The 25,419-nt window shown below is 43.6% G+C and overlaps 1 protein-coding gene across 3 annotated transcripts; it reads right to left on the reverse strand.

Annotated features, from left to right (window-relative positions):
* Positions 1-4: 4 nt before the first annotated feature.
* Positions 5-24,812, reverse strand: LOC148408117 (TRAF2 and NCK-interacting protein kinase-like). 3 transcript variants are annotated; one of them, XM_088402586.1, is made up of 34 exons: positions 24,411-24,812; positions 22,242-22,307; positions 20,047-20,103; positions 19,628-19,753; positions 19,405-19,515; positions 19,252-19,342; positions 19,053-19,183; positions 18,209-18,263; positions 18,032-18,110; positions 17,698-17,873; positions 17,018-17,084; positions 16,748-16,946; positions 16,543-16,659; positions 16,123-16,209; positions 15,638-15,844; positions 14,411-14,653; positions 12,493-12,657; positions 12,009-12,254; positions 10,308-10,414; positions 10,116-10,231; positions 9,904-9,995; positions 9,776-9,799; positions 8,935-9,122; positions 8,502-8,616; positions 8,163-8,309; positions 6,949-7,069; positions 6,710-6,880; positions 6,169-6,312; positions 5,947-6,081; positions 5,763-5,863; positions 5,361-5,510; positions 5,138-5,297; positions 4,894-5,033; positions 5-4,486 (listed from the first exon to the last, which is right to left on the reverse strand). In XM_088402586.1, the coding sequence occupies exons 1-34, from the start codon at positions 24,465-24,467 to the stop codon at positions 4,403-4,405; spliced, it is 4,275 nt and encodes a 1,424-aa protein (XP_088258712.1). In that variant the 5' UTR covers positions 24,468-24,812; the 3' UTR covers positions 5-4,402. The 3 variants fall into 3 exon arrangements, with proteins under 3 accessions (XP_088258712.1, XP_088258713.1, XP_088258714.1); XM_088402587.1 differs by lacking the exon at positions 9,776-9,799 and having other exon boundaries at positions 12,493-12,609; positions 24,411-24,811; XM_088402588.1 differs by lacking the exon at positions 8,163-8,309 and having other exon boundaries at positions 12,493-12,609; positions 24,411-24,810.
* Between the last annotated feature and the right edge of the window lie 607 nt (positions 24,813-25,419).

Below are 25,419 nucleotides of genomic sequence, written 5' to 3' on the forward strand. Positions count from 1 at the left end.
GCTGTACAAGAAGAGGACGTTTATTGTAGAATTCTAACATCACAGATGCATGTTGAGGTCGTCGTTTGATTCCGGTGATCCAGATAAGGTGAAAACACACTCACATGCATGTCACTCATCTGTGCTCACACACGCGCGCGCACACACACAGTGACAGCTGTTCACAGTCTTGATACAAAAATTGAAATACAAATATCACAATAAAAACAGTGCTGACTTTTTTTTTGTTTAGAAAGTGGTTATAGCTATGTTTTCTAATCTGTAGAAAGACGCCTACGCCTTGATCAACATTTTTTTTTGTCTCGTCTTTCTCAAGAGCTTAAGAGTAAGATATACAGTGTAAATATATATATAGAGCACAGAGTGTCCACGTAATGAAAAAAAGGCTGGAGCTAGCCCATGTTAGCTTGCTTCCGCCATATGTTGGATAAGAAAATGAGAATATTAAGTCAAAGATGAGCCTCATTTAGGCAAACTGCACAAAAAATGCTGGAAATGATAAGATCCGGTTAGTGGCGTGCGCTCCATTTTTTTGTAGAGTTGGAGCAAAAAAAAAAACAAAAAAAAAAAAAAACACACAAATTCAGTGGAACATTAAGGAAGAAATCATGAGCTGTGCATGACGTATTTCGGTGTTACAATGTTCACAGATACGATTTTCATGGAAAGCCGTTTGAGCGTTTACATCCTTGACGTCCAAGATCGCCAGTAAGAAAATTTAGAGCACTAGTTTTTGTTTTTTTTGGTACTAAAGCAATTGATTACTCTAGCAATTGTGTACTAAAGTCATCAATTACTTTAGTACCTATGATAAAGTATTTGATTATTCAGATGATTAGCTATTTTAGTACTTAATTACCTAAAGTAATTTATTAACCGAAGGAGTTTAGTGCCAAAGTAATTTATTACTTTGGGTAATTAAATGCTTAAGTTATTGATGGCTTAAGTAATTGTGTACTAAGGTAATTAATCACTTTAGGTCGTAAAGTGCCAAAGTAATTGATTACTTGAGGTATTTAAGTACTCTGGTAATCAATTATTAAGTAGAATTATTATAAGATATATTATATGTATTATAAATAGTATTATTATACTTAAGTACTAATTGATTATTTAAGTAATTATGTACTAAATTAATCAATTACTTCAGTACACTTAGTACCAAATTATCTCAAGTATTTGAGCACTCAAATAGCAGCTAATTTAGAAATTTAAGTAGCATTTACTTAATTAGATAAGAACTTAATTAATAAGTAATTATGTAATAAGTAACCAATTATTTTAGGTAATTAAGTGCCAAATAATTGATTATTTAGTATTTGATTGATTAGTGCTTAATTATATAAAGTATTTTATTACTAAAGTACTTGGCTACTATAGTACTTAATTACTAATTGATTACTCTGACTTAATTTTGTGCAAGCCATTTTAGACGCCCAATTTTCTAAACATTTGAGAAAAAAAAAAGGAAAAACAAAAGAATAGTACCTGAAATTGAATGTCTTAATTCTTAAAAAAAAACATGATTTTATGTCTTTGGCAGTGAACGTGTTAGCAAGTGATGTTAAGAGTTTGGTTTCACTCATTTAACGCCAAAAACGTATTTTTAGAGTCAAGATATTCAATTCCAGGTACTTCTTAGGGTCATAATAATAATAATGAAAAAGTAAGAGTGTGCAAATAGCTCGCACTGACAGAGTAAAGTGCATGTTGCCATAATGACACAACAGTAGATTTTTTTTATTTGTATTACTAGTGAGGACTACGATCGTACTAGCAAACGGACATCAAGAATTTGAAATAAAAGCTCGACTGGTTTTCCATCCGTTTTTGCTCAGTAGCCAAGAATACATGTGGAGTTTCCTGAGTGAGTGACGTCGGAGCAGTGGTGCGTTCAAGGACGCCGACGCGGCGGCACTACTACACACACGGCCCGCGTTTGCGTGCACCGTATATTTAAGACGCAGCAGAGAGAAAATCTTCGATTCTTCATTTCAGCAGAGCTCCATCAATTATTTCAGCATCTCGCCAGGCAGGGGCGTATAAAAGAAGGGGGGGGGGGGGGGGGGGTAGCTCCCCCCCACCCGGCATTCACTGCACTTTTTGCGCCACAAACGGCGAGTATAAATTCTTGGCTGTGAACATTTAACTCCCCAAAATGGCCACTGATATTCTTTGAAGCGACCAAGACGTTCAGTCTGCTAGCTTAATGCTAAATAGCATCTCTGTTGCAGTCATTTAAGCCATTAAAGCAACAAATTGAATAAAATAAATAAAAAAATGGAGCAAGAATGGCTCGGGAAAGATTCCCCAACACAGCAGTGAGATGAACAATGTTGTGCAAAATTTTCATGTGCCATATAGCGGGCTAGGCTGCATCCTAAACACTGGGACTATTTACACAAGTAGGGGCAACTCTTTTAGCAGCGTCTCTTCCCCTCTTTTTTTTTGTTTGTTTTTAAATATAAATGACAAAAAAATAGAAAAGCTTGCTGTGGTTATGGTGCCGTCTGCAGAGCTGAACTGATTCAATTCTAAAGAAAGTTGGCTTAAAAAAAAAAAAAACGTTTAAAAAAACGAAGACAAACCATACGGTGTCAAACATACGGCGCACGGGCCAGATCTGGCCCGCAAACGAGTTTCACACGGCCCGCGAGATGATCTTGTGAGGAATAAAAATGAGCAGGTATTTTTCAACAAATGAAAAGTTTGAAATGTGTTATGATTAATAGTAATGTTTTATGATTAATAGTGGTGTTGTGCTTGTACTATTTTGGACAGTATTAAAAAATAATAGTAAATATGGACACCCCTGGTCCTGACATTTAATCCCTGGTAATTTCTTTAATATATTTTTTTTTTAGTTAAATTACTACTTTACTAATACTTTTGGTAATTAAGAACTGGAGGCAAGGTATTTTGATAATACAGTACAAAAGTAATCGATTACCTTGGGTAAGTTAGGTCACTAGAGGAATCGATTACTTTAGCTAAGTACGAAAAATGCAACGATTAACGAATGATTACGTTAGGTATAAGACATTAGCGTTGCTATGTTAGCCTAACACTTGCGGGAAAAAAAAAAAATCTAAATAAGTACCCAGCATTGAACGTCTGGGCTTGCAAAAACAAAACAAAACGAAAACATAAAACTACGTCTTTGGGATTGAATGAGTTATTTAGCGGTTACAGATGTCTGTATTTTTTTTTTTTGTTAAAAAAAAAGGTTTTCAAGTGCTAGATGGTAATTTCATTCTATACTTTTTGACTTTAATAAAAGGAGTCGGATTAAACGGAAACCTATTGGCAGAAAGGTGGTCATGTGATTACCACTTGCTCATTGGCTACAAGCGATTCAAGTCGGCAGCAGAAGGCATCCATCTTTCGCATCGATTGCAATGAATGAATGAACAAAGGAAAAAGAGAGGAAACAATTTGAAGCTTAAAAAAAAATGATCTGGGGCGAATAAATAAATGATTGTGTTCATTACATCATTTTTTTTAAAAGATCGTCCAGTTAAAGGATTATCTGACATTTTTTCCTGATAAATATCAAAATGTTCATTGGCCAACAAAAATCCATAGAGATTGTGCCCTAATCATGAATAAAACAAGAGGTGTCCAAACTAGGGCCCGGGGGCCATTTGCGGCCCGCAATCCACATTTTTACGGCCCGTAAAAATAGTAATAGAAGAAATTAATGTACAAAATTGATGATTCATGAATAAAGTATTAAAGCAATTGATTACTTTGGTAGTTATCTGGAACGTACTTAAGTAATCACTTTTGATCGAAAAATTACTAGTAGTTTATATGCTTTGATTTTTGCTGTGTTCAATACGTTTAAAAAGGAAAAAAAAAAACAATTGTGGCTCTGAATTATTTTGAAGGTGTCCCTCAAAGTAAAAAGTTTGGACACCCCTGGATGAAAAGTCTTAAAAAAAAATATTAAAATGTTTACTATATAACCTTAAAATCCCATTTAGCGTTATTTCTGTTTCAATCTGAATTGAAGTTCCACATTGTTCACACTTATGAGCCATTATGAACAAAGATATATTAAAAAAAACAAAAAAAAAACAGGTGGGCTAGGCGTCCATTCGAGAGGCGAAACGTTTGACTTGGTTCCGGGCGCAACATGAGCGGCGGCGATAAAAGACGAGGGCGAATGGGATCCGATCCGGCGGGCGGTCCCGCAAAGAGGAGGTGATGTGCTACAAAGCGTCCGCGGTCGCCCGCTCGGCCACACGGGGGTTGGGGCGGGGGGGAGGGGTCGGGGGGGATCCGAGGCTACTCGGCGTCACGTCGGCCGGCGCCGCAAAGGCATGGCGGAGCTCTGCCGGACCCCGAAGGGTCCGTTCCGAACACCCCCCCGGGACACGGCGGCAGGGTGGAGGCGGGGTTACCAGTTCATCATTGAGCTTCTGTTGAGGGTCATGAAGAACACTTGGCTGCTGCCTCCCGAGCGCACCGACGCGAAGAACACCTGCGCGGCATAAGAGAACCATCGTAACGCATCGAAAATGTATTCATTTTTTACAGGCATGTATTCTTGATCCTCCGTGAAGAACGACTCAAGTTGCTGCTTCCTGAACAGAGCCTTCTGAACATGCTACATCCCGCCCCCTGGTGGCCAAGGCGCATAAAATAAAATAGGGCTTTACAGCCAATCAAATGGCGGCAAAGCACTACTTTAGCCAAAAAGAAACTCTTCGACTCGATTCCACATTTTTCTCCAAGGGAGCTTCGTAAACTGTCTAAATGAAATTCCTCAAATCACTTCAACGTAGTTCTCGAGGGCAGCAAGATACTATTTTTACTGCACTGATCGACGAGCAAATGAATTGATAATTGTTTACGTTAATCGCCGAGAGACCTCAAATTGTACTTCACCTTGTCATTCCTCTCGGACAAGAACTTCAAGCGCTGCGCTCGCTTGTGCATGAAGACCCCGTCCAGGTGTCCCGTTTCCACCGAGCGAATCTCGATGGCCTTCTCGCCCCAGCCCATGATCTGGTTGGAGTGGATGTAGGCTGACACGCACACACGCGCGACATTTTAGCGTCAAAAACGTCAGTGCCTCGACTCGCTAGTGCTAGCCAACATGTTAGCAACGATTAGCGAATTTGGCACGTACCAACAGAGGTGGGCATCTCTCCCCACTGAAGCACCACGTCTTTGGTGATGCGGCCGTAAGTGTTGACGTAGACGCCCTCGTCCTCGTAGCACAGAAGCATCTCCATGCCGTCGGTCTTGGGCAGGACCACGATGGCGTGCGGCGTCACCTGACCTTGAATCTGAAAATCAATCGATCCATGAATATATGACGCTCAAGGTTCAGGTTTTTCTTTCTGACTTACATGCGAAGGTATGTAGATGTCGTAGGGGTTGCCAGAGTCCACATCCACGACGTGGAAGCCCGCATTGGAGCCGTAGATGACCTTTAACCTCTGCCCCTCTTCCACAGTCAGGTCCACCAGCAGGGGGCGGTGCTGCAGCTCGGTGAAAGACTAGGCCACACAGAAGCAAACAAATCTATTTCCTCCATTTTTGATACTTTTGTGCCTCCCGTATGTTTGAGTTACATAAAAAAAAAACTTTAAAATTATTATAAGACACTTTTTTAAAGTATTGCTTCGCATCTGGTCAAGCAGAAGGAGATTATTGTGTAACATCTCTTGGGGGGGAAAGACATCAAGCTGGTATTCCCCACAATTCCAAAAAGAAACAAACTAAATTCATCTTTTTATGATCGGACGCACCTTGAAGGCCATGAATTTGTGGTAAGGTTTCGGAGCCCAGGCATAGATCTCCACGGCGTTCTTCAAGGCGATCACCAAGAACTTGATCCTCTCATACTTGACTGCGGTGAGAGTTGAGAGGTCAAAAATGATTTCAAGAGGGTGCGAGTCTTATGTGGCGACGGCGTGAACGAGCCTTTCGTACCGACTTTGTAGTGCACGCAGCCCTCCAGATCCCCAACGGTGATCCAGCCCTGCTTTTTCTCCACCTCGGGGTCGTTGTGGAGTATCCTGTTCCTCAACCACGACAGGTAGTAAACACGAAGCTTGTTCTTTTTTCCTGCGGACATGTGCATGATTATTTTCCACGAACCCCCGCCAGATTTCCCGTTTACGGAACAAAATGGACGAGCGTGTTCAAATGAACCTGAGATGGTGACCAGGACGTTGAGACCTTCCAGGACGTCCATCTGCTGAAAACGTCTACGGTTAATGAGGTTGTACACTTTGCCCTGCCCGCTACGATCCAGCAGCATGAGGCCATTCTCGGTTCCCACCAGCAGGTTCACACCTACACACACACACACACACACACACACACACACACATTCAAGGTCAGCTTTTTGAGAACAGATGGCAATTTCAACCATAAAAGTTTTCTATTTTTAGATGTAAAAGTGACACAGTAAAATGCTGTAATTGACGAAATGTAGGTAAAGATTGCCATATAATCTGTCTGCATGTGTTGCGCCACCTTTGGTGGTGAAACAGCTATTGCTTATAAAATTGACTCAATACTTACATTAATGGTGTTTTTAAATGTATCAATTAATTACTATTAATAGATACTATAATATTTTAAATTCCACTGTTCCACTGTTTTGATATTTCTAAAAACATTATTAGTGAAGCTAACATTAGCATGTCAATAAGAGTAAGTAAGAGTAAGAGAACGCCGTTCTCCTCACCCCAGAGCGCGGCGCAGAGGATCTCAGAGTTGAAGCGCTTCTTGTACTTGCGGATCTCGGGCGTGTCGCTGTGCGGTCGGATGTTGGTGGGATTGACGTTGACAACCGAGATCTTTCGGGCCTCGTTAAGCCGCGCCTGTTCCTGCTTCAGCAGCTCATCGGCAAACAGCGCTGCGTTACAAAAAGAGCGTTGGCTTTTGTGTTTGTTCATATAATTTGGGGGTCTTGATCTAACGCACCTGAAGCGGAGATGTTGTCCTCGTCATCAGTTGGGGACGTCCCATACACCCTGGGATCTACAAATGGTGTGAAGGAGGCCTTGGAACCTCCGCCGCTTCCTCCTCCTCCTCCCATCCCGTACTGCGCAGACACAAAAACACATCTTAGCCACAGGAAAAAGAGTCTCCAGGCAAAAGGCTTCAATTAAAAACTCTGATGGGTTGCTATGGCAACAGCACAGCCGGAGAACGTCTGGGAGGAACTTTGTGGGTCGGAGGCCAGGAGAGGAATCAGGGCTGTGTTGGGAATCTTTCACCTATATTTGCTCCCATCTTAATATCGATTTTTAATTGGTAGATTATATAATTGACTCTAGAACTGAAACGATTAATCAAATGTATAGTTGACTCTGGTGCTGAAAATGATGGTTCACTGTTTTGTTTATATTTTCCTTCGTTGTTTGAACACACCGTAAAAATACAAAAGAACAGAAAATGCAATTAATATACAACAGCAAAAAATGCCGATTCATTTACTAACATTATTGAACCTTGCAACATTGTATACTTGAAGTACTTTAGCACACTCTAGTGGATTAAAACGGGAAATGCAAATGTTGTTTTACTAAGTTGTAAGTCACAAAGAAAAAATAAAATATAACGATTAATTCGACATAATACGCACCTCGTTGCACTCTCAACCAGGTGCTTGACAGTTGTTTGCTAAATAACACGCTGAACTTTTTGCCTAAATTTTGATTGTTGTACGTGCCGTCAGCTGGAATTGGCGCTACTACTAAATGTAAGTCAGTTATTTGCGTCAGTCGCTGACAAATTACGACACTTTCCTTTCTTAGCGCCTTCAAAAATAAAGCACCAGCAATATTATGGTAATATTGTGAAAACATATGTACTGCATCTGCAAAAACAAAAAATAATACCAAGGTCATTTACAGACTAGAATTTTTTTTTTCCCACAAGCGCATAAACAATTCATTGAATTCTCCCAAGTCTTAACGCAGGGATGTTTATACTGCATAATGGACTCTAAAACGAGAGTAGTACATAGTGGTAGCACATAGTGGCAAGGGATTGATTCCCGAAACAGCCAAAATGGCAGATGCCAGCGGGAAGACTTCCAAATACAATAAACATGGAAGACTGGGGGGTAGTCACGGGAAGGGATGACAGGGAGACTGGGTGACGTTTGCTTCGGTTGGATTCATTCAACCTACTTGTGCCCCGGGAGCGTTGCCGGGGGCAACGAGGGGGGAGGCGCTTTGCTGCACCAAATCGGGGAGATTTGAGGCATCGGCAAACAAATTAGCGATGCCGAAGACGCCGTTGCTAGCGGTGGAGCTCCGCCGCCGCCCGCCGCGCTTCTGGAAAAAGACAGGGCGGCTGTGATCGGCTGATGAGGGGATGGGGAACGCAGGCTAAAGGCTGCTTTGGTTTGGGTGCTTTCCAGAAGGGAGCGGCTTCTGGGTGCAGATGCGATTTGGTCATGTGACTGCTGAACACCATCAATCTTTTTTTTTTTGACTAGGTGAAGCAACATGTGAATCAGCGCTCACCTCGCGCATCATCAAGGTGCCTTCCCGAGAGTTGTTTCCGTAGGCGTCGCCGTGCGAGTCGTTGTGTCCTCCCATCATGCCTGGAGACTCGTTGGCTCCTTGACTGGCGGCAGGCCTGTAAGACATTTCGGGGATCAATTCCTTCTTTGCTACGTCCTCATGCTCCGGAAGGACATTTTTTTTACTGTTGTCATTTTATGCAAAAACCAATCAAAGCAGCATGTCACAAATGAGCAAATAGCCTATGCTAATTGCTGTTAGCCTGTCTATGGCATTTTAGCTAGTTTTTTATCCATATTGCTAGCAAACATTCTATGCTATTTTCTATCCAGCTGTCTTTCTCTCAAGCTCGATTTCTATCTTGGGGTTATCTCCAAAAAATGCTATCTATTCAGCAAGCTTTCTATTGCACAAAACGGTGTAAAATGCTCACATGATGCGCGGTATATCGCTAACGGCGACCGTCCCGTCGTTGGCTCCTCCCTCTCCATCGCCTTCCTCATCCTCGCTGCTGTGCGACTCCTCGCTGGATGAAGAGTAGTCGGTGACCTTGACGGGCGGCCGGCTGGTTTCTTCTCCCTGGCGCAACTCTCGCAACTCTTTGGCCAACGCCGTCAGGTCCTGGCAGGGACATAAAAGCAAGGAGATTCATTCTGTGAAAGGAGCATATTCACGTTGTCGTCCCTCATTCCAGTGACAGGTCGAGTGGTGCCAAGGAACTATGTTGATGTGGTGGGCTTGATTTTCGCTATTAACTGCCCTGAGTTTACTGTAAGAGAAAAGTGTTTGTTGTTAAAAAGGAAAAGGTAAAGTGGTAGGGTGGACACCTGTGGGCAGGACATTGTGTGGACGTGCTGCATGCTTGTGGGGGTGGTGTGCGTGTGTGTCCCCCAAACACCCCCGAAAAATCAACTATCAAACAGGGAGGGCCAGTGACCATAGACATACACATGGTCCTTTGCTGTGACCTAACAACATGTCCGCCATATTGGATGGGGCAAATCTGCCTGAGTGTCAACATACACCTGAGCATCCAAGATGGCGTCTATGTCTATACGTCTATGGCCGTGACAGGAATGTCTTGCAAGGTTCACGTGTGACACACCAAGGAATCAATTCATCCTCTCATTTGGGCCTCCAAAAAAAAAAGTAAATAAAAACCCAAATGTGACATTTCCTCAGCATTCTTAAGCACTCATCCGCCGCTACCCGCACGAGGCTAGCATGCTAACGTGCTCGCGAGGGAGAGGGGGAGAATCTCTCGTAGCACTGACCTCGTCAAGAGCTTTCTTATAGCTCTGATGGATGGAAGGGTGGATGGAGGAGAAAGAAGAAGAGTCACTGAGCATGAGAAATGTGCTATGTGTGCTCAGTGTGCAATTGAGTCCGCACATGTACTCACAGCAGGCCGACTGGGTCTGGACACCTCTCTGCTGTCTTCTTTTGCTTCATCGGATGGTGCCGCGGAACCTTCAGGCTTCATGGCTGCATTTGCTGTACAAAACAATCGACATATTATTAACTCACGAATAATATGACGGATATAGACGTCAAAGATCCACTTTGGCACCGAATGAGTTAAAATATTTGCGGGAGTATTTTGTGTTTCAGCACCTCGCTCGTTGGACCCCCCTTGCGAACTGGGGGTGCTGGAACTGGAGGAGCTTCCGCTGCTTGTCCTCTTCAGGGGCGTATCCATGGAAATGTCTGTCCTCCGCAGGTCAGGGTTGCTATGGCAACGCAGTAGCTCATTCACCAAATGAACAATCGCGAAAAAAGCATTTTGCACTCGTGTCGTGTGTGTACCTGGCCCGTATGAGGTGAGCTCCAGCCCGCGGTCCGAGTCCCGGTCCATTTCCTGGAGAGTTCTTTCTGACTAGCGCCGGGGAGATGGATGTGGTCCTCTGAGGAACCTGAGGAACACATGTTGGAAAGGTCACACGAGCGCCTCAAATTCAATCATTTCAAATGATATTTAAGTGTTATGGTATCCCAGTTCTTCTACCAAAAGAAAAATCTTACACTTTTCCTTTTTAATTGTTGATACCAATACTTAGAGAATTACATGTTTATGTTTCAATCTTTTTTTCTTAAAATTTAAAGAAATTAAGGGCAATTTTTACTCTTCTAATTTGTCGTTTTTACTTCAGTAGAGAGAGCAGAAGTACCGATACCATGAACCAAGGCCCGAAACCAATACTTGCTATTCGTACATGCCTATCCTGAGTAATGACCAACAACTTGCTGATCTTGGTCCTTAACCACTGGGGCTCACTGCAGTGTGAGCATAAACAAACAACACACACTGCAAAAAATATTAGATGAGGAATGCGGACTGGTGCTTGTGCTGAAACACACGTAATTACACAGACAAACACACATACACACACAAACACACGCGTACGGAGCTTGCGCAAATACGGCGAACCCCACTATATGTCTGTTAATCCTTGATGTCTCCACACAATGAATTTCTCACAAAATCATGCAAACACATACTAGCTATTGTTGAATAGCAAGTTGCCCAACCTTCCGCCACCACTAGAGGGCGAAATTTGACCTTTTTGTCTGGTCCGTCATTCGTCAGGCGCTGAACTACTCCTGTCTGCACTCACACATTCTTTTTTCTGTTTTAGTACTTACACTTAAAGTTAACACCAAGTCTGCGGTTCTACAGTTGCACTGCAATTGAAACACAATGCAGTAATATAAGTGCAATACGAAAATAAAACGGGCTAAGGGTTATAACCCTAGGCTAGAAATACCGTAATGTTTAATATCCCACATTTGACAAATGCAGAGGAAAGGAGTGCAATTAACAATCAATTCCTCTGGATGGCATAATCATGCTTTACGTGAAATTGATATCTGCCGGCCCTACAACTATAGAAGACGGTTTCATGAACATTTGTCAAAATTTCAAAGGTCACACACACTACAAGTAAAGCAAACTGATGGATAGTCCCTCAGTGCTGACAAAGTGCCCACCTTTGCATTTTACTGTAAAAAGACTTTATTTGGTCCCAGTCTAAACTGAGTAAAATTTACTGGGGTTCACCCATTTCTAAGTGTAAATTTGTAAAAAGTTTGTGTTTAGACCAAATAGTATTATTTTTAATAGTAAAATATACTGCAGAAATGTATTCTGTGCTATATTAGCAGTTGTTTGTAGGATTAGAATAATCAAATCATCCATGCTAATCTTTGTTAGCCGGCGTATGCCGTTTGCGATTGTATGTAAGTATGAAGCAAGCAGAATGTTGTTAGTTTTGACTGAACGTTTATGTGTAACCCCGTCGTGGGATTTCACCCGTTGTTATGAGTTTTAGATCGAGGGAATTTCACACCAAAGGGAACGCGTTGAAAGATGAAACTTCACCCAGCCGGTGACATATTATCAGGAGCGTGCCGTCGCTTATGTAAAATACCGCGGGAACGTCGCGGTAAACGAGGGGTTCGCCGCACGCGACATGCAGCGGAGGCGCAGACGAGGCGGCATGCAGACACCTTGGGGGGCACGTCGTCGTCCTGCCGCAGCCAGGAGCTGCGATCCAGCTTGTCGAGAGGGGGCGCCAGACGTGCGAGAGGCAGGGGAGGAGGGGTGTCGGAGGTGGGGTCCGAGTTCTGCCGGGGCATGGGAGGGCGCGAGGGGGAGGGCGACAGGGCGGAGGACGAGGACGACACCCCGTGGGGGTCGTACAGGGACTGAGAGCCCGACAGGCCCGGACTCTTCACCTGCACCAGATGGGCCATCTGCGCCGAGTCCGGGAGGACGAGGAAGGGGAAAGGGACGAGGAAGAGGAGAAGGAAGTGATGCAAGGAGGAAAAGGAGAGAACGTCATGCATCGCGCCCAGCATTCAACTTCACTCACACTCGGGCGCACAAATAAACGCCGGTTTATTTGTCGGGACTTTCCGCCGCGAAAAAAAAACACAAAAAAACGAGGCGGGTCTACGATTTGATTGACGGCAGCTGCCGTGTCCCACGCACCTGCGGTTCCACCGAGCGATGCATGGGCGGGGTCCGGGCCTGCTGGATGCCGCCGCTGCTGAAGGACTCGGAGCGCGGGGGCAGAGACGGGTCCGAGATCCGGTTGGAGACTTTGTGCTGCAACGCAGGAGAAGTCTGTCGGTTGACCGCGAAACGATCGTCCACCTGACGCACACATCATAACTCTGTCACACCCATGCCAAGACTTTTCTTCTCAATTGTTTAGCTACCTAAAATTAGGATCAGATTTCTTTACTTTGGTCATTGTGTTGAACCAAAACCAATCAGCTTTTACTTTGGAAAACAAACAATATTGTTGCACTTTCTGACTGTACGGACCTAAACGGCAAACAAAAAACTTGTTTTTTTTAACCTATTTCTTAAATTAAAACATATTTGTTTTAATGTTTAATTGACAAAATAATCGATATATTAAGCCACACTTGTAACCTTAAAGGGATACTTTACAAAAATTTCAAGGGGAAGTCAACCCCAGAATTTTATTTCAACGAAAATGCGCTCGCTCATAAGCCCCACTAGTCCAAAGCAATATTCCGATTAATATTCTGTTGGTGGAATATGAGTTAAGCAGAACGTTTCACCCATGTTTATCCGTCTCCGAAGGCGGCCATTTTGTTACTTGTCGACTGAAAATGACATCAATGGACTCTGTGAATGTCACATGAACAAACTCAGAAAACATTTTGCTGCTTCATTCATATTTTAAAAGCACCATATTAAACAAGTGGGGCAAACAGAACATATTATAGTAAATAATTTGGGATTAAATAGTTTTCTAACATGAACTTAATCATATGTTTATTTTTAATAGGATTTGAATGTACAATTAATACTTTTAAAAGCGTTTCATATGGAAAATCCCAAACTATAATAACCCTACTGTGTACGAAAATATGTATTGAAAAAGTGATCAAGTCACCTGCTGATGAAAATTATGTGATGTGAGAGTGGAGTGTGTGTGTGTGTGTGTGATCCACAGGGAGTCAGTCCGATTATAGCAACAGTTGCCCTACATGTGTCTACCGGTGCCCGTCAGGGGCGAACCTGAAGCTGTGGCCTTAAAAAGAGTGCAGCAATATCAAAGGAAAAAATGGCTCTTCTTTTGGAACGCATACACAGCTGCACTGCTCAAGCAAAACAAAAGAAAAAAAAAATAATGTTATAGGAAAAATGAGCCAGCGGGAAATCAAGTGTTAGTTAGTTAGATCATCTCGTAGGCATTTTAAAGATCAACATGAAGCAAAGGTAAAAATTTTGTGTGTTTCCCAACCTTGACTGAGCCATTCCACAAATTTGTCATCACATGGCACACGGCGAAAAAAAAAGCCACTAAAAAGATAAGAGATTTGGTTGAATTAAGAATCCAATTGCATCACCAATCATCTGTCCCCACTCAAATGAATGGAATTGAAATTCTGTACCCTATAAAGATGTTTTTTTTGCCACATTTAATGGGATTGTGCTGCTTCTTCTGATGTGCCTGACATGGACACCTGGGGGCAGTATAACAAGAAATGCAAACATACAAGGAGCTGTTCAGCTCCTGTGCGCTGCATAGTAATCAACTGATCTCTGCGGAGGATAAAGAATACATGTCTATAAAAAAAAAATAATACATTTTCCGCACTATAAGATGCAATTTTCACTTTCATTATTTTGAAACGGTGGTTGAGAAACACTGGTTTAGAAGAAGCTGCAGAAAAGAAGACTGTTAATTGGAGATGATGACAAACATTAAGAGAGTCATTAAAGCAGAAAAACACATGAAAAAGGTTTAGGTGTGAGTGAAAGCATCGCCCATGGAAGGGAGTGGAGCCACCTGCTTAGACGAAGAAGCGTTAGCAAGCTTTTTTTTTTTTTTAAATGGTTAGTAACGCTTCCCGGTCCTCCAACTGACCCGACGGTTGGGACTCCGGCCTCGGGAGTCTGGCTCGGGGGCGCAGGTGATCCGGATGCGCGGTAGGTGGACGTGATCCCTGGAGGGGCTGACGTGGGCGGGGTAGGAAGGGGGGCGGCGACGGCGAGGCTTGTAACCGGGAAGTAAGAGAAGGGGGTCCAGGTTGGGGTCTCGCACGTGCCTAAAGGAGTGGTACTTCTTGGGGGGGATGCGGGGGGAGTTGCTCTGAGCTCGCCGCATCACCTGCGGAGGGCCACGCCAGCGTTTACAGGACCACCATCAAACACATATTCGGACTTTTGTTACAACAAAAAAAGAAAACAGTCCTCCGCATAATTATGTATACACACATATACATACACTCACTCCAGCAAGATCCAGCCTATTCATTTGTGTCCAATGCTGTGTCCATTTTGTCTCAGGAAGACAGCAAATTGAAATGCATCCCCACCCACAAATCATTGCGTGTAGATGTCCACTACAGTGGACAAAAAAACAGGCTGGGTTTCTGGAGAATATGAGACCACGTCCACACATTGACATATATGTTCTTGAATATTTATCTTTCTGCTGTGCCCGTCTTGGCCACAAGGGGGCAATGTAAGCTGTATAATATTAAAGATGTAACAACTTCTCTTTTCTCGTCAGTACGGCATAAATGTCTTTGTTTTTTTTGCATATAAGCAATATGCAATATAAGACTAAGTACTGTTAAAATGCCTGTCTTTATGTGTTACTGCACCGTGTGTTCAAGCGTTAGCTATGAGTTAGTGTACAACAACAAGTAATTCAGCTGGCAGCGACTTGAAGTCCTTTTTTTTCGTTAAGTTGTTGACTGCTTCTTATTTTTTTTGACCGTCACACGTGGACAGGAAAACATACGAGCGACACGTGGACGTGATCTCAAACAGGCTTCGGTCGAATCGCATCCTGCTTCCACACCTGTTAAAGCTTTAAAGTTGATTCTGTTTAGTAAAACAAAGGGAAAAGGTCAAAATGAGAGAAATGAAAACTGTGACCATCAAGAGAATGGAAAGAGTGAAGTGTGTGTAGGAGGAGCTCTGGAAGGCAACCAAGTCAAGTTTTCATCCCAAAATGAACACATCTGATAAAAGTTAGCAGTCGAAGGACGCTATGTGCAATACAAACTATTTAAACCTTCCCAACTTTCAGTCTCGTATTCTTCTTTAACTCCAAAATGTTTAGGACCGAGACATGAGCTCCTACCTCCTTGGCCCAGGCGGGTTTGTCGTTGACGGCCCCCGGCGCCTGGTCCTTGTAATGGTAGAGCTGCTTCTTATCCTGCAGGGGGCGCTGCTGAGGGTCCTGCTGCTGCTGCTGTTGCAGAGACACCAAGTAGGCCCGCTCCTGCTGCAGCTGCCTCTGCAGACGCTCCGCCTGACGCTGCTCCTCGATCTGCTTGCGTTTGTACTCCTGAGCACAAAAATATAATATAATATAATATAATATAATATAATATAATATAATATAACATAATATAATATAATATAACATATAATATAATATAATTCCGTATAGTAGAAACAGTTAGGAAAAGAAATTGTAGGCTCAAAAAGTGAAGCAAAGCAAAACGCTGTTGCCAGGGCGACGCATTGTTTACTGTTTGGAATTGCTGATTTTCAATTGCTATCCCCTGCCTGTACATGCACTTTGCCGTCGCCGTAGAAACGGTGGCCACCGAGTTCCGTTACCAGCAGTAAGGCCTGCTCCTGCAGGAGCTGCTGCTGCAGGATCTCCAGCTGCCTCTGCTCCTCTTCCAGCTGTCTACGGATGTACTCCTAACGCAGGCGGCGGCGGCGCCACAAAGAGAGCCAATCAGAGCCAGCCGCATCACCAAAGCAGGAAGAAGAAGAAGAAGAAGAAGGTGGAGGAGGACAGAAGGGTTAGAAACGCTGAAGCTTTGTGTTAGCATCCTACTGGAAGCAGCTCTTTAAAAAGCAGGAAGATGTCAGAGAAGACAGGAAGTGGGCACCTTCTAATCAAGTTATTTATCGATTTACTCATTTTTAAGAGGCTATACATCCAAACCCAGTGACTATTTACTATATCAATTAGAGTTTCATTATTTTGGTACCGGCCAGTTTTAGATCCTCCTTTTGCAAATCTCCTACCTGCTCCCTCTCAGCGTGCCTCCTCTCCTCCTCTCGGCGAATCTGCTCCATCTCCTCGTACCTCCTCCTCTGCTCTCGCTCCTGCTGTTTGCGCATCTCGCGCTCGCGACGTTGTTGCTGCGGTTAGAGGGAAAAAAAAAATACCAGCGGGAACGTGAGTGACCTCAACAAACAGGCAAATGTTTATGTTCAAATTTGCGACGACCTCCTCCAGGCGTCGCCTCTGCTCCTTCTGCTCCTCGATGCGCTTCTGCCTCTCGGCCAGCAGTTGGCGCTTGTGCTCCTCGTTCTGCTGCTGCTCCAGCTGCTGTCGGCGAATCAGCTCAGAGCGTTCCTTATTGGCCAGCTGCAAGCGCAGGAAGTCCCGCCTCAGAGTGGACTCCCCTGGAATATTGATGATGGAACTGGAGGCAAGGACAGAGAAGGCGGGGTTTATCACCGACGGGGCGGCGACGAAGGTGGGTGGCGGTCCTACCTGGGTTCGCCTATGTCACGCTCTTCGTCTTCTTCTTCACTGCCGCTGTACTCGTATTCCGTTTCATCTGGGACAAAAGTTCCCCAATATATGTTGATGAATACTTTTATGGAATTCTGCATTATGTACTAGCATTAAGCTAGCAGATGTTTGTCATTTTGATTTTTGAATACATTTATGGCATTTTGCATGGTATGTTAGCATTTGGCTAGCGGATGTTTGTCATTTTCTTTTTTGAATACTTTTATGGAATTTTGCATTTTGTATTAGCATTAAGCTAGCAGATGTTGTCATTTTGGTTTTGGAATACATTTATGGCATTTTGCATGGCATGTTAGCATTAGGTTAGCATATTCATTTTGCTGTTTGAAAACGTTTCATGGCATTTTGCATTATATGTTGACATAAGCAAGCAGATGTTTTTCATGGTTTAAAAAGTTTATTCAGTTTTGTATTATGTATTAGCATTGAGATAGCTAATTTTCGCATTATGAGTATTAAGCTAGAAGATGTTTGATTTTGTGTGATTTTGCCGTTTGAATACGTTCATGGCATTTTGCATCATAAGTTTAGCGTAGCATTAAGCTAGCTGTTTTAGCTGTATTTTGGTTTTTGATTACTCTCACACAATGTTTTCTTAAACTTTTATCTGCAGCAGTCATGGAGAATAACAAACTCACCCCTCTCTCCGCGCCTCTTCTTGGTGCGGTCGATGTGGTCCTTGAGCTGGATGCGCACTTGCCGCTCATTAGGAAGGTCGCGGATAAAGGGATGCTTGAGGAGCTGCTCCGTACTCGGCCGCTGGCTGTGGCTCTTCACCAGGCAACTCTCGATGAACGACTGGAACTTTTTGGACCTTCATCGTCACATGCGGCAAAACCGTGACAACTTTACTGAAGCCTTCCAAGCACATTCTGATGGACCAATCAACGACGCTATAGTACCTTTGTGTGTTTGTGTGTGTGTGTGTGTGTGTGTGTGTGTGTGTGTGTGCGTCCGGGTCACATGACTCACCACTTCTTCGACTTGAGCCTGGGTGCAGGATTTCTGGGAATGAGGAAAAGTGCTCTCATGGGATGCATGTCACATAGCGCTGAAGACGACAGGACGAGGAAGGAAAAAGAAAAGGGCAAAAATTCAAAAACATCAAGACGATCAAGGTGCGTCGAAGTTTAAAAGTTTGTGACTTACGCGGCGCTCCCTCCGCCATCTCGATGGCCGTGATACCCAGCGACCACAAATCGCTCTGCGAAAACACACACAAAAAATAAAATACGCAAACACCTTCCCCATTATCAACTCATGTGCTAACATGCTAGCTGCGCTATGTGTACTTGTTAAGTCATAAAAATATCACGGCGCCATCTGTCCTCTTAGATTCGGACACTTTTTCCTCTCACTTCACTTGTTCGGGACCGTTTCGAGGCTGATATCGGGAAACGGAACAAATAACACGTCGCCGCCACCACAAAAAAAAAAAAAAAAACGCACTGAAATAAAAGAACTTTCGAGGTCATCTTGCGTTTGGCTACAATGAGGATCAAATTTACAGTTAGCGCAGTGAAAATTAGTTTTTGATTAGAGTGAGAAAACCAAACCACGCAATATTATGCTAACTGAAGTACGGATGCTTTTTTGTGTTTTTAAGACAAAATATATGTAGTTTACAACACAGCAAAACGTGCTACATTACTAGCTAGCTACCATGTGGAATCAATATTAGCAATAGTTCACTTAGCATTCATGCAATTGCCGTTAGCTCACTTAGCATTAGCTGAGGTCACACAATCTTTTTTTTTTTAACTAAGCACATTCAAGTTCAAAACAACAATAACAAATGCACACTTTGAAACTATGCTTTTTATTCCACATAATCATATTTTTCTAATGTGCATGAATTTATTGTGTGTACACACACACACACACACACACACACACACATATATATACACACACATATATATATATATATATACGGTGGTCCAATGCAAATGAACGACAACATTTCCTATATTAGTTAGCACGTCAGGTGCACCTTGAAGTCGTAGGTGGCGTCCGGGTTCTCGTCACAGGCGATGACCTCCGGCGCCATCCAGTACGGCGTCCCGATGAAGGTGTTCCTCCGGCCCACCGTGCGATCCAGCTGAGCGCTCACACCAAAGTCCACTGCGCACACACAACGTGGTCACAAATTGTCCCCAAAAAGGCCCACTTGAAAAATGTGTATATCTGACCTAGCTTCACTTCGGCATTCTCTGTCAGGAGCACATTTTGACCTTTGATGTCCCGGTGGATGACCTTGTGCTGGTGGAGGTGAGTGAGACCCTGCGGGGGGACACCAAGACGTCAACTTTTCATCATCGTCCCTTCACGTGTTCTTCACTCACCCTGAGGATCTCCCTGCAGACGTACGCGATCCACTCCTCCTTTAGAGAATTGCCTTTGGTGTTCTTGATGAGATCCGTTACTGAGCCGGCGCCGCAGAACTCCATCACCAGCTAAAAATATCCCAGATGTAAAGTTTGGAATATGTGCATCAGCTAAAGTCAAACTCATTTTGATTGGGTGATTCGGTGTCCCAAAACTTTTGACCCTTGAGTCCATACGCACCCATAGCTGGTCGTCCATGCCGGGTGGATTCTTCTTGATGAAGGCGCCGTAATAGGTGGCGATGTTCCTGTGGTGGCTGTACTTCTTCAGCATGTTGATCTCCGCTTTAATCTCCTCCTCCTCATCCTTAACACCAACACACACACTTGTGACTGTGTATTTGTGTGTGTGTGTGTGTGTGTGTGTGTGTATAGAGTATGATTTGTTTGTATTTTTTGCCTTTCTGTGTTAAAAAGTTTCTGAAACATCAATGCTAATTTCTGTTAGCCTCCCTCTGTTTTTTTCTCTATATATGTTAGCATTAAGCTAACAGATGTTTGTTAAAGAAATTTTGATTTAGTTATAGCAGATTTTCACGTAGCATTTGTGCCATGACATTGATATACATTGCAGTACATCACTGTATATGTGTTACTTACTCCTGTGACGTCCATGACTTTGATTGCCGCCAGCTGGCCAGTCTTGACGTGACGACCCTGAAGAATCAAAGCAACTTTTTCATCATAATAATCATAAGAAGAAGAAGAAATGTTGTTCCATCCAATCCAGACTTAATAAGCTCTAGAATTCCACTTAGAGGGGGACCTTTAGGCGCACTTTATCCAGGAACTCTAGAAGCAATTCATCAAAAGCTTGCAACACATTCCAATTCATTTGCTCTTAATTTGAAAATAAAAACAACCGTTCCCTTCACGGCATTAAAAAAAAGCGTTGAGTTTGACTTGAAATTTAATAGGAAGGCACAAAACATTTCCCAAAACACAATTCAGCAATACGCTGGCTATGTTCCAATTAATTTGCTCTCAATTCGAAAATAAAATGAAACGCAGGAACCCAGCTAAAATCTCATGTGAACTGGCATAAATTGAAGAACAACATTACATTATTTGTAGTCTATAATAATAATTTGAAGACCAATTTTGCGTGATGGAGAACATAGTATGTCTCCATACTTGATGACCTCCACCAAGGAGTTGTGAAGACATCTTCATCCACACCAGTCATCCGATTGGACATCAAATCCACAGTGTGACACTGTGGAGGCGGCGGGTCGGCGGCGGCAACCGTCGGGCAATAAAAGTGAAGCGAGAGGAAGCGATAGCATCTCTGTTTGCTTATCTGTCTTCCTGCAACACTGATGCCTGCCACACAATCGCGCGCGCGTGTGTGTGTGTGAAATTCACGCACACACCTGCGGGGAAGGAGGCGGTGGACCTCTTCAGCTGTACCGACAACAACACTCTTTGGGTGCTGTGTTCTGACAAGCCTTACATTCCTCGCACGCCGTCACCGTTCAAAAGACTTTAATATTATCGAGAATGAGTTTCAAGATGAATGCATACACACACAAAAGGAGCAGAAATTGAGTACAAGTCCCCAAAAAAGAACTTTCGAGCTGTTTATTGTCACATTTACTCAAAGCTTATTGTCAAACAATTAAAAATAAATAATTATATTTAAAGAAACCAAACAATAATTTCTTAATGCTAATATGTCATGGAAATTCCATTGACATGCTAACCGTTAGCATCGCTAAGCAAGACATTTAGCCACATCCAAACAAGATTTCAGTTTCAGAATGTTGTTTAGAAATTTTCGAACTCGCAAAGTTGGCTGTGTGCCCACCTTTTACTGGAATACTCCGACTGGACGGCGAAGTTTGCAAACTGCGAGAATTTTGCAAACTGTGAGCCAACTTTAGAACATGTTTATCAATGAAGCTGTTTTTAAGGAAATGCAGACCTGTGCAAAGATTAATTGAGAATTTTAAAGCAGACAGATTATTTTAGCGTCGAATAAAAAAGTGCTTTTATGTTGGAAAGCTACCGTTAACATTTTGCAATCCTTTTTCTGCAGTCATTTTGAAATAACGTCCAGTCTTTTTTTTTTCCGATTAATCAGTTTTCTATCCGATTATTTAGTGGCAGGATAAGTTCATTTACTTATAACCTTTGTTATTATTACCAGTATGTTCTTCGTGTGCTTCTGATTTAATCAAACAGGAAGCATCCCCCAACCACAAACATACTCAGCAGTCAGATGAGTCAGTAATTAGTATTAAGCAAGTCACGCATGTTACGCAAGAATGTACAGAAAATACGCTTCGTGAATGCACATTTCCCATCACACACGATGACGTCATATTTCACCAGTAAGGCGCGTACGTGCGCACCGGTGGACGTGCGCAAACTCCCTGACTTCGCAGTCAACCTCCAGGAATTCCAAAAATCTACTTATTAGCGTCTGTGTGTTAGCGCTGGTGCTAGGAGTCTGCTCAGGCAAATCCGAAACATCACATTCACAACTTTGCATTGGACAACTAAAGCTTCCGAAAACCTTCTGGAGAAGAAGGAGATCTCAATGATCTTCTCGGTTCCCATTTTCACAACCTTGGATTGGACAACTGGAATTAATCTTATTCACCTCTAAATGATCTAGAATTCAAATCAAGGCCGCTGGACCATGTCTGGGAATGTGCAGCTCAGATGGGATGCGTTTACACTAAACAAGTTTAATCGCCCACCTTGAATCTGATCGTTATCGAAAATACATGTACACAAAACACAGTGGATACCGGGATTACGAGGACTAACCTTGTAACAACAGGCCTTACCTTGTATACTTGGCCGTAGGTGCCATTGCCAACCAGTTCGACCAGCTCAAAGATGCCCGCTGGGTCCTGGGTGAGATGCAGAACAAGTTAGCAAAAGGGAAATATCGACGCGAGCGCCTGGATAAAACTAAAAGAGTGAAAAGAGTTTAAGATAAAGCTAAAAGATGCAAAGTGCTAAACAACACAATAAGCTAAAAAAAAATACCAAATATTAGCGAGGCGATGCTAAAGTAAAGCAAAGGGATGCTTAGTGAAAGCAAGAAAATACTAAGCTAAAGCTAAAAGGATATGCTGGAAAGAGATGTCACTTATTGTATAAGCTAAAAGAGGATACATTGGTGCAAGATGATGATACGCTAAAGCTAAAAGACGCTGAGTAGTAAAGAGACAAAACGATAACCCAAAACATTCTAAGTCGGCGTGACACGATGCTAAGCTAAAGCTAGCAAATGTCAAGAAGGAGCTACACCGAACCACACGCAAAAAGCTAATATTTAGGCGCGAGACGATGCTAAACTAAAGAGTTGCAAAGTGGAAGCAATGTGCTTAAAAAGAGTATGTTGGCGTGAGACTAAAGGCTAAAGCTAAAAGATGCAGAGTAGGAAAAAGGAGACAGGATAACCTAGCAACAAGCTAAGTTGGCATGACCCAATGGGAAACTAAAGTTAACAAACACCGAGTATGAGTGAGATGACGCTAAACCAGACCTAAAAGATGCTGCGTTTCAGCTAGATTATACTACAAAAGATGCTAACTAAACATGAGGCGATGACAAACTAAAGAGCGAGATGACGCAAAGCTAAACCTAAAGGATGAGGAAAAGACAACGAGAAAGCTAAAAGATGCGAACTAGACATAAAATAATGCTAAGCTAAAGCTAAAAATTGTAAGCGACGATGAGACGATGCTAATGCTAATAAATGAGATTGATAAGAATGCGCTAAATAGACATGAGACGATGCTAAACTACCGTTATGTGACATTTCTTGGTTTAAGACTTTTTTCTTTTGACTTTGAGTCATTTTTAAACAAGCTACAAAAGTGATTTGAAATGCGAGTGTAATATGAATATGTCCAGAAAAATAAATCCGAATCGCAACAGGTGTAGTGGTAATTGAGACGATTGGGCCGCATTACGCGGCGGGTTTTTGGGGGTCAAATGATCGAGTCCCTCCAGAAGGGATGAAAGGACAAGCTTTGCATATGTGAGATGTTTGCAGATGTCGCGTCTCTGTTTCGAGACGTCTTCCCCGTCCAGACCGTTTGTCCTCAAAAGATTGCCGATAGCTAGAAAATGCTAATTAGCGGCTATGATGCGCAAAAAGGCCACAACATAAGCACATTTCACAACAAAGGGAAGTGAGGAAGATTAGCAAAGTGAATGAGTGTGCGTGCGCAAGTGTGTGTGTCATCTCAGTCGTGTGTGTGACCCAATTTCTTCTCACTGATGGAGACATTTGAGGCCTACGAATGCATCTGCTCTTTTCTGACATCTCTGACACACACACACACACACACACACACACACACACACCACACACACACACACACACACACACACAGTCACACCCTCCATCATGTCCAGACTTGACTGCAGGTACCAGTTTTGTGTCTCGTGTTGTTCACAGTTGTGTTGTGTAATTAAAATAATAAAGAAGAGACACGAGAACGCGCTCGCGCGCATGCACGTCTGAGCCTTGCAAGAAGACGGCGCAAGTTGGCATGTGAATTCTCTCACCAGGCACACGCACGCGCTTGCCCGCCCGCCCACACATTCCTCAGCTGTGGTGCGCGAGAGTGCGCGTGCGCTTGCCCGCCGAGCGCGTCACTGCCGCTGCTGTGACCACAACATCACGAAATGGCGGAACTGGCTGACTGGCGCGCGCATTGGCATCGACGTGCACGCGCGTCAAGCCGATGGCTTGGACGAAGCGCGCGCGCACATCTGCACTAATCGAGGTGTGAGCACGCGCGCCCTCGATTGTCAAGAAAACACGTTCACGCGCACGACATATGCAGCACCTAACGAAGCCGCGCGCGCACGCGCACCGCCGGTAGGATAGGTGGTGGTGGGTCAGGTTGAGGAAGGATGGCGAGGAGGAAAAAAAGGTGAGACGGTAGGACAGGACAGGTGCTGGCGACGTGCACGCGCACGCACACTCGGCTTACCCGCAGAGCAGACAGGTCGATCTCGTCCAGACTCCTCGCGGGGGAGTCGCTCGCCATGGCGGCGGAAGGACGGATGCGGCTGCGGCTGCGGCTGCTTCAACTCAAGATGGATGGATGGATGGAAGGAAGGATAGGAAAGGAAGCGTCCTCGTCTCCGTCTCGTCCTCCCAACTCGCTTGTTCCCTCCTCGGCCTCCTCCTCCTTCCTCCTCCCGCCACGCGGTCGGGCGACGTCAGGAAGAAGAAGAAGAAGCGACAACGACGTGCGCGGAAGCTTCAGGTACTGCTACATGCCTCCACCTGCGCGGACGCGCGCACGACAGAAGCGCGCGGTGGCGGCGGCGCGCAATCGACAGCGTCACTCGCGGGGCGCGCGCGGACCCCGGGAGGGGCGTCCGAGGACACGCCCACTGTCGAGATGAATACATTATCTATCTATCTATCTATCTATCTATCTATCTATCTATCTATCTATCTATCTAGTCGCTCACCGGTTATCTTAGCTAGCGCGCTAACTATCTTAACTATCTATTACCTTTAACGTGCTCGGTATCATACCTTGCTTGTAGTTAGCTGGATAGCTATCATAACTGTTTTTTTTTTTTTGAGAGCTTGCTCAGTAGCTCAGCTAGTGCTATCTAGAAAGAGAGTTTGTTTTCAATCTAGCTAGCTAGATGTTGCTCATTTTGCTGTCATTTGCTGATGGTTTGAAAGTGTACTCTGTTACACCATGAAAAAATTATAAATCTTCCTGAAAGCCAACCTATTCATTTGTGTCCACTATTGTGTCAATTTAGTCTCTGCAAGACATCAATTTTTGTTTTTTGCATCTCAACTAAACTCAGGAGGCATTGGAAAGGCCAGGATGTCCTCTACTGAGCACACTAGGACTTAGGGAGGTAGCTGCAATGAGTGAAAATAGTGAGACAAAACAATGTCCATTACAGAGGACACAAATGAATAGGCTGGATCTGAGGAAGATCGGACTAAACTGGTGGTGGAGCGAACAC

This window comes from Hippichthys cyanospilos, chromosome 19, assembly GCF_059441005.1.
Source record: "Hippichthys cyanospilos isolate Australia breed blue-spotted pipefish chromosome 19, RoL_Hcya_1.0, whole genome shotgun sequence".
In the NCBI taxonomy this organism is placed as follows: domain Eukaryota; kingdom Metazoa; phylum Chordata; class Actinopteri; order Syngnathiformes; family Syngnathidae; genus Hippichthys; species Hippichthys cyanospilos.

Bases quoted from the DNA above. Each gene is read 5' to 3' on its own strand.
- LOC148408117 (XM_088402586.1), bottom strand. From the start codon at position 24,467: ATGGCGAGCGACTCCCCCGCGAGGAGTCTGGACGAGATCGACCTGTCT. The intron at 12,255-12,492 runs GTGCGTGGGACA...GACTCGGCGCAG, and splicing joins ATCGCTCGGTGGAACCGCAG to ATGGCCCATCTGGTGCAGGT. The intron at 5,034-5,137 runs GTACGTGCCAAA...TGTGCGTGTCAG, and splicing joins AGAGATGCCCACCTCTGTTG to CCTACATCCACTCCAACCAG.